The sequence below is a fragment of the Bemisia tabaci genome, chromosome 3, assembly GCF_918797505.1.
Source record: "Bemisia tabaci chromosome 3, PGI_BMITA_v3".
NCBI lineage: Eukaryota > Metazoa > Arthropoda > Insecta > Hemiptera > Aleyrodidae > Bemisia > Bemisia tabaci.
This window is the reverse complement of record NC_092795.1, coordinates 46,586,012-46,595,376: the sequence shown is the minus strand read 5'-3', so window position 1 is coordinate 46,595,376 and position 9,365 is coordinate 46,586,012. Positions and strand designations below refer to the sequence as shown.

General features: G+C 37.7%; 1 protein-coding gene across 1 annotated transcript; it reads left to right on the top strand.

Moving 5' to 3' along the window:
- The first annotated feature begins 4,481 nt into the window (after positions 1 to 4,481).
- Positions 4,482 to 9,052, top strand: LOC109030604 (dnaJ homolog subfamily C member 28). The gene is made up of 6 exons (XM_019041656.2): positions 4,482 to 4,636; positions 5,697 to 6,079; positions 6,411 to 6,643; positions 7,116 to 7,263; positions 7,609 to 7,810; positions 8,813 to 9,052. The coding sequence occupies exons 2-6, from the start codon at positions 5,714 to 5,716 to the stop codon at positions 9,025 to 9,027; spliced, it is 1,164 nt and encodes a 387-aa protein (XP_018897201.2). The 5' UTR covers positions 4,482 to 4,636; positions 5,697 to 5,713; the 3' UTR covers positions 9,028 to 9,052.
- The last annotated feature ends 313 nt before the right edge of the window (positions 9,053 to 9,365 follow it).

Below are 9,365 nucleotides of genomic sequence, written 5' to 3'. Positions count from 1 at the left end.
AAGCACCTTCTGTGCCTATTAGAACGTACTATTTAATTATCTCATTTAATATTCCAAAATTTCTCACTATCCCCATCTCAACCTAACCCCTAAATTGTGGAATTAAATCACTCTCGTTTTCAATCTCCATCAATTTAGTGGCATGCTTTAATGCAAATCTTCTATTTGCATTAGAACGTCCTTTTCTTTCCCCCTTTCGGTCAATCATTCATTTTAGTCACTTTTTCACCTCTCAGCTCTTTTCTCTCTTTTCTGGTTTGCTTCTTTTTCCTCAAAACAAGCTGGTCCCTCGGTTTTAATTTATGCCCCCCTCTTTTCTGTTTCGCTCCTTTCTCATATCCAATTTTTTCTCCTCCTCTTCTTTTTTTTCTAAGTTTTTACGTGGAGAAAAAGGTGGGATACCTATTCTAAAACATATATATTAATTTAACATAAAGAAAACATATACTGGTTTTTTTTTTTTTCTTCCTTAATATCGAAGTTTTCCCAGATTTTCACCCAATTTAATCGATGTAATGTATAATCATCTAAGTCAAGTTCGACTACAAAATCGATGAAATTAACCACGAACGACGTTGACCACGCGCGTTCAACTGAATTTATGGATGCAGATTTCTTTTTAGTAAAAATCAGAGCAATCAAAAATTTAGTCTTGCCTCAAGATTTATAATTCTGAAACAACTCAACATAGGAACTTATTAATAAACAGCTCAACTCATTTGAACGCCACTGAATAGCGCAGCTCAAGGATCGCTCAGGTGACAGAATCGCGAATTTCGCGATTGCATGGTTTATTCGGCCCTAAAATCAATTTTTTGATCCAAAATTTCGCTCTCTACCATCTACCCCTATTGGTTCCTGTTTTTACCTTGATAGAAAGCTACATTCAGGAATTCTTTAATTGGACTACATTTTGCAACTAGGAGCTATAAATTCTAGCCCGGTTTAAAAACAGCGTATGTGCCAGTGGTTTCCCTATTCACACAAGTGTTTTTTCAGGAGAGTCAGAATTTTTAGTTCCAAATTGCAAAATGCAGTCCAATTATGCATTAGTCAATCTAAGTATATTGGATGCACTATGGCTGAAACCAAAAAATGCCTCTTTAGGTATACCTAGCAACGTTTAAAAATCTTTTGTTATTCATTTTTGCAAAAAAAGTAAGAAAAAAGTGTATTTAACCGCCTCCTGACATTACCCGAGTATTTTTTAATTTCTTTAAAGGAGTGAAGAAAATTCACCGATAATTGAAAAAAAAAAAAATGGTCCGTTTTCTCTCAAAAAAATACCTAAATCTTGAGTGGAGATTTGCTCCGTCGCATCGGAGATATTTTTCCAATTTAGCCGTCGATTTTCTCGCAATGCCACCTCAGTTGGAAAGTGCTACCTACCTTCTTAATTTAGTAAAAAGAATAAAAAAACGGGTTTCTAATGCTTGCCTCTCATGTTTCACAATATGGCTCCTTTACTCGCAAGTACTTTTATCAACAAGAGATGGCTAAGAACAATTTTTTGCTTGCTTGGGAGGGGGGGGGGGGGTTACGAGGAAAATCCCGTCCAAATCCCTTAGTAAGTGATAAAGATACCTAAGGGCTGCGGGACACAATTTTTCTATTTTTCCTCGATGCTTATATAAGATTTTCCACCCATGGAAAGTGACCGATGACCTCGTTTATTACAGTGGCGTGGCATGCTTTGCGATATATCAATTGATCGGCCATTTAAACCTATGGAAAAGTATCGATAAACAGGGTGTTCGCAGCGAGCACCTTAATAATCGATTATTTACCACAGCTTCAAATGGGGAAATATCGATAGATCGTAAAGCGCATGCCACGCCACTGGTTTATTATTATATTGCCGGTCTGTTTACCTATAATTTAATATGTTACTCAGCCTTATGACATAAGATCAAAATATTTCATTTGTTAGTTCGTATCTATTTCTGAAGAGGCACTTATAAACGTTGGCGGAGGCGGGACAGTGTTGCCAAATGATTCGATATGTATTTATAGTCAATATTGTGCACATTTATGTACCTATTAGGAAGTCTGTGACCACGCAAACCGAGTTATGTGATTGCCGTCTTACACCGTCGATTTGTTTGTTTCTGCTATAATTTCACTGGGCGACAATTCCCGATTCGAAATAAATACACTATTTCTTGGAAAATGTTTAGCGCACATCATAATTTCTCGACGAGCTGTGCAATTTTAAAGGTTCAAGTTTGTCAACGCTGTCGAACGAAAGGGACATTTTTCCCAGGGTGGCAATTTGAAGAAAAAAAGTGTCATACTTACCTACGCTTGGATAGGTAGGTACAACGTAATACAATTCGAATAGAATATAAGGATATCTATGCAAAAATCCTCGTTTTGAATACCTACCTAATCCTTCTCTCTGCGTTCAATACTTACTCTACTATCATGATCCGACGTATTGATTGGGAAAGAAACCACTTAAAATGATTTGTCGTGAACGTGCACCTACGTTGTTTCTCATCGCGAGAGCAAAGGACGCGGACGCGCCTTCAAATTTTTGCTTATGCAACACAGGCGATCGTCGAGTTTGAATAGTTGCATCTAAACGCCGCGCCGCGACGAACTTAAAGTGAGGGTGCCCGCAACGAAGTTGCGGCAGGCAACATTTGGCATTATACGGCCTCCGGTCTCCGGTCCCCAATTGTGGGATTATAGCTAATATTCCTTCTTCTAAAGGGAAAATTGATCACAATTTCTTTTTAAAATTCTCCCCGAAGAGTTTTAAAGACTCAAGAGTGAAACTGATTCTAGGTGACGAATTCAAGCGAAATCGTCAGGGCCGGATTTACCTACATTGCCGCCCATGGGCCGCGCTAGTATTTCGCCGCCCCTTCTCATTATCGTTTTGAAACATCAATGAAAACCAACAAATGAACGTGCCAGCGGGGGAGGGGTGCATAAGACGCGTTTACTGGTGTTGAACACATTTTTTGGGAAAGCCCTGTCAACACTACTAGCAAAAGTTCACGGAACTTTGCGCGAAAGTTAAGTTTCGTAAACCTATCTCTGTGTGGACAAGGCCTTCCACTCATAAGAAATGAACGAAAAAATTATAAAAGAACAAACATAAATAGGGATTAATGATTTTAACTTCCACCGCCGCGTCTCGCAGACCGCACTGTGTTTGACGCAATGCGTGAAGTATTCACGCGGTCTTGTAGGCGCTACGCGTCTCCCGCTAGATCGCACTGTGTTTGCCGCAATGCGTGAGGTATTCATGCATTCTTGTAGGCGCTATCCGTTTCACGCCGTCCGCAATGACCGCACCGTGTTTGATGCAATGCGTGAAGTATTCGTGCAGTCTTGTAGGCGCTAATATGTGTTACATGCCGATCGCCGCGCCGAGGGCTTCCCCTTTTTATCTCAAGTCCTCGTCATCATTTCTCTCTAGGTAAGTCGCGCCGTTCCCGGCCAAATCGCGTGTTCGGTTTCTCTCTTAACTCGACTAATTAAAGGTGCTGCCTCTTGTATCACTGAAAGACGACAAAAGTAGAAATTACTATTCTCTCAGAAAATTAGAGATTTTGTCGCCTTTTCTCGTTTGTAATTTTTTTTCTAAATCCGAATTTTTTTTTATACCTACATTTAAAAAAATTGCAAAATTTGCCGCCCCCTATAAATTTGCCGCTATGGGCCGCGGCCCATGTGGCCACCCCCTTAATCTGGCCCTGGAAACCGTAATAAGATACGTACTTAGTTTTCTTTCGTAAAATAAAATCTGAGAGTAGATTTGCAACTTTGAAAGTAATCATATTTTATGACATAAGCGAAAGATAAGTAATACTAAATTCCTGGTTGAATCGATGAGTAGGTAAAAGTTTATCAAGTTTGAAAATTTCCGTCACGGTCCGTTTAATTTCATTTAAGAAATCAGGAAGTAGGTATTCCCAAAAATTCTGTGATCCTTTTTTTTGGAGGGGGAGGAGGGGGAGGGGAGAAAAAATACCATGGTAGAGTACTCGAGTAAAATCTACAAAAAAAAAAAAAAAAAAAAAAAACAAGAATTAGAAAACTCGTAAAAATAAAAGTAAAATAGGTAGACTCGAATGAGAACTATCGTTATTTAAAAGAAAAAGTCTTAAAAAAGCCAGGTCACCCCAGCAATTTTTTTTGTATACCTAGTTTTTTACGAAATAGATGCGTGAGATTCTTGACCTTCGAATAGTTACACCTTTTTACGTGAGAATTTGAAATTTCCTTAGAGCTGTCTACTTGTTTCAATTTTTTTAAGATTCAAGAAATTTGGCAACGCAGCAACATCTAGCGAGGTCGGTAAAAGTGTAGGGAAATTCCTACACGGGACCTAACACGAGGGGAGCAGGTGCTTTTGGGAGGAAAATTCCTACGGGCTGTGAGTAGGCGGCAGGTAGTCAGATCGTGGCGATATCTGCCCGGTCAAAGTTTGCTACATTTACCTATGCGAAATTTTTTTTCAGCAACTGCGTCGTTTATTTTTTATTTATGGTTAGCCTGCCACTCTACTTAAATTTTATGATGACCCCACGTGTAGTCTTTCGCGGTTCGTCTTGCGAACAGGAGCATCTTGTTCTGTCGAGGTGCGTGCCGGAAAGTGCCGTCGGAGGGTAGCGGGTGAAAGGTGAGTTGTAGCGTAGCCTCTGTATTTTGAGCTAAGTTTCGCCTTCAAAAATGATTCTGGCAAATTTTCGTACTTGAGCATTTGTCGCTTTTTGACAACGGGGAAGTTTTGAAGGGGCCATCGTTAGTTTCCTTTCCTAGCTGTCGTACATTTCTCCCCCATCTCGGATAGTTATGTTGCAGTGATGACATAAAAGGGAGAGGAGTGTGATGTTTTGCCCGTTACATTATGCAGAGACCAGAGAGGAACCCCGGTTGCAATGACTTATGAAAAGCACTTTGCGATAACTGGGAAACTCTTAAAAAACTGTTGAAAATATTTTTCTGTGAACATATTCTGGTTATTTTATTAGTAAAATTTACGGTAAAGTTTTTACAAAAAATTACATACCACTTTTTTCAGCATGTATTCCTCAAAAATTCTAGGTACCTTACAGTGCGTGCTTTTAAGAATTATTTTTTTAGTACTTTTTATGAGTTTCATATAATATTGATTTTCTTGAATCTTACTTCCGTAAATTTTGCCTAAAAATACTTACCCATATATAGAGTTTTCTATAAAACAGATTTTGTTGGTTTCTTTAAGAGGTGACCTTTTAAATTTTAGGATTTTTTTTCCTCTCTCTCAACAGTTACTGCTACCAGGAAACTGTTGATCAAAAAGTAATAATTGGGGACCATCAATAAACAGACTAATAAGTCAGAATCAGATTACCATTATCAGACTTAGTCTAATTTCCTCTCATGATTCATTCTTTAAATAGAAAACTAAGCAAAACTCTGACTTGCCCTTGTGAATTTGTCCCCGACGACGCCAGTTATATGGTCTAGAGAGTTTCGAGGCGGCATTTCTATTAGTTAAGTGCCTACATTAAAATATAAATCACAACAGGAAATTAGGCAACGCTCAATGCCATTAAGCTGATTTTTGTCAAATCTGTTCCTTGTGGCGTCATGCTGAAATTCGGAATTTTAGACCCAATTATCTGGTAATTCTGGGTCCCCAGTTGAATTACATCACATGCTATGTTAGAGTAAGATTGGTATGATAAAATTTGTAGGTCCTGAGTTTTTGAAGATGTTTAACGGCATACCATCAGCTTGCCGAGTCTCGGCAAAACACATTTACGTGTCAATGCGTGAATTCCGACTGCCGGCTAAAGACGAAGAATACAGGAAATATTACAGTTTGCTGGGAGTCAAAGATGGGAGTGATCAGGAGGTCGTTCGCCATGCTTTTGTTACCCTTGCCAAGCAGTATCACCCGGATAGTGATTCACCAAAGAGGAGCACAGAGAAGTTTCGAGAGATAGAGCATGCCTACCGTATGCTACGAAACAAGATCAAAGAAATGCGCGATGAAGGCGACCAAAATCTTGGTACCTACCGTCAAGAAAAGAGGAGAAGGGTAAATAATGATGAGGTCCAAGAATTTGATATTAAGGTGAGTTGTATTTCTTAAATTCTGAAATGTAAAATGAGCATCACCTACCTATGATTGCCTTGGTTTCTGATGAAAGATATTTCGTCAGTCAATCATTCTTCTTTTTTGACTTTTGATAAAAAAAATTGAACAGCTTAGAAAATTTTCATACAGTGCAGAGAAAATCTTAGGGATTGAATAATTCTTGTGAAGAAGGAAAAGAAGAAAAGACCTGAAGAATTCACCGGGCAGACTTGAACAAAAGATCGGATGGTAGTACATTTTAAAATAAAGCCTTTTCTAAGGTGAAAATTGGGAGATTGCTATCACGACAGTTTTTTATCATTTTCAGCACACAGCTCCACAGCATCGGCAATACCTTACATTGAATGGAGACGGGCGCGGCAACCCTTTGGAAAGACAGAGACAACATCAAAAGATTAAAGCTGCAAATGCTATGGAAAAAGTCTTTGATCACAAAATTGCGAGAATTCAGAAGCTGTTGGATGAAGCTACAAAATCGTTTGATGATGAAAATTCACTTGTCGTGCAAGACCAAAAGAAAGCTAAGGACGGATTAACAAGGTACTCCTTACGACTATTTGCATCTCTTTGGGTCAAAATTATTCATTTAAAAATTGAAATTATACAAAAATAATTAATTAACTTTGAAATTTTGTCTTTTCATCAATAAAAAATTCTGCATGCTGCGTAATATTGAAGTAAGGAAATTCTAAGTATTTGTTAGGCACAAAAGACACCTATTGATTATTCCTCTTTGGCAAGAAGTCAATATTTAATATCCCTAGTTTGTATGCGATCGCCTTAAAATTATGACTTGGTAAAAATTGAGTGCATATATTCAGCAATACACCTGAGGCAAAGTTGACTACCTATAGTTTAGAATATTTTAGGCTAATATCTACCACCTCCTCGATTAGATGGTAAGTTCTCTCAGGTATTGTGAAAGAAGTTTTACACGATGAAAATAGTGTTGAATGAGGTTAAATGACTTCAAATGGCAAATAGCCCTTACAACCTGATTAATTGTTTTCAGATACGGTATGGAAAGGTTGGTTGAAGACCTAATCCAAGAATCCATGGCACGGGGTGACTTTGATAATTTAGAAGGATCAGGGAAACCGTTGAAACAATTAAATGAATACAATCCATACATAGATTTTTCAACTCACAAAATGAACCAGGTAAGATTTTAAGTTTTCTAAGGAAAACATTTGAATTTGTAATTATTCAGATCTAGCTTGTCCGAAAATTCACATTAAACAGAAGAAAAGAAATGGTTACAGAATGAGCAGAGCATTAGATGAACGCCGCCAAGAGCATACAATGTTCCCAAGAGTGTGACAGATGAGTCATAGAAAATTTAGACAGTCCTGATTTGTTTGTATTAAAAGGTACTTGGCAAATTTAATTTTGGACACTTAAGTAAGTTTAGCATGGAATGATCGAAAAAGGTCGAGTTTTACTTTTCATTTTAAAAAATGATTTTTCGGTCAAAACTCAAACAACTTTAAAATTACTTTTTACAGATAATGATTGATAACGGTTTCATGCCAACATGGATCACACTGCAGAAAGAGATAAGAGACGATTCTGATCATATTCGGTCAATGCTAACAAGAATGCGAGCTAATTATGGGGCATATCCTCTGCCGAAAGGAGAGGAGCGTTCATGGCGAGACAGCGTTATGAAACTTGAGGATCAAGTGGAAAAGCTCAACAAGAAGATAGGTGGGTAGAGTTTTGCAGAGACTACTTTTCCCTTTTTCAAGTGTTCGGACAAGTACCGAAGATATTTTAAGATTGCGTTACGCATCTTGAAGGATGGAGATTTATGGAGGTTTGATGTGATCTTTCATTCCTGTTATCAGTAGAGAAATTGCTCTTCAAAACTTTCCTAGTCACAAGTAAAAGTATTTGGACTTGAAGGCATTAACTTTATACCAACTAGAAACCTTTTTAGGTTGCGAGAAATTCTTTTATGGTTAATGCAGCATCCAGTGACAAGTGGTTCCACAGAGGGATCTTACTGTGTTGAGAAACATCATATCCAATGGTCCAAATGTGACACTGTATCTCCAGAATGTCAATTCCCCAGTATGCAAAAAAACCGTTCTCCCTTTTAACCAAGTGAGAGCAGGGCCCAAAACCGGCTACCATATGTGCTAAAAGCATATGTACTTTAAGAATGTCATTCACCCCCTTGAGCATTTAAAGATACACTGAATCATTGTGGAAAAACTAACTCAGTTCGAGGAGCATGTTGTACCTCGTTTTGGCACTATTTCCATCTTGAGATTTGTTACCTGCACTGCTTCTAAGAAAATCTGTGAAAAAAGTTGTGCCTACTTGTCTCATCGACCTCTTTCCAAGTTGTTCGCAATATAAACATCTCCTTCTTTTCTTAGTCACTGAACGTTAGAAATCTGTGCTGATAAATCTCATGATCAAGCAGATGAGATCTCACAATTTTGTCATAGGAACAACATTCATTGCAGCAGCTGATAAAAACTAATGTTATTATCTCTTGAATAGAGATGGTTGGTAATTTTTATTTTTAGTAAGAATTTATGTACGTTCTCAATTTTAAAAACTGAAGATTTCACCGTACATATCAAACTACTCTCTAAAATTTGGCCCACTAATAACTTGGTGATCATCATCTTTGTGAAAGATAACTGAATTAAGTTAAACAATGGAATTTTCTTTAAATTTTATTATTTTCCGTTCCAGGAAAATTCAATTTGACGGTGCCAATTTTGGATAAGCAAATGCTGCTATTCGATTTGATGAAAGAGAGCGAAAAAATACTGATTAATGGAAAAGCAGCAACGGATTCTAGCCGCTCATGTTCAGCAGAAAAATTGGACTCTCGAGACAAAGATGCTACGGGAATGTTTACAGGCCTGATAAACACTGTTTTGCAGAGAGTTTGCAGGCAAGGATGAGTGCTATCCTCCCTCGCACACCTCCAACACTCAACACCCTCAGATGATGAGTTCTGTTCTTGGAGAAACACATTAATTCTTTATATTAAAGACGATTCAAAATTTTTTCCATTCCTTTATAACTGAAAACACAGCTTGGGCTTATAGTCCAAATTTTGGATTTCAAATTGATTTCAATGGTGCTAATGATTTTTGTTAATTTTTGAAGACAAATAAATTGTATTCTCATGAGCTTCTGTTGTACAGTGAGATCTCTGGATCATGATACCTATGAAATTGAGAAGTAATGTTCAAGTGCATTTAAATTTTAAAGGATAATAGACCGTGCAAGAAGATAT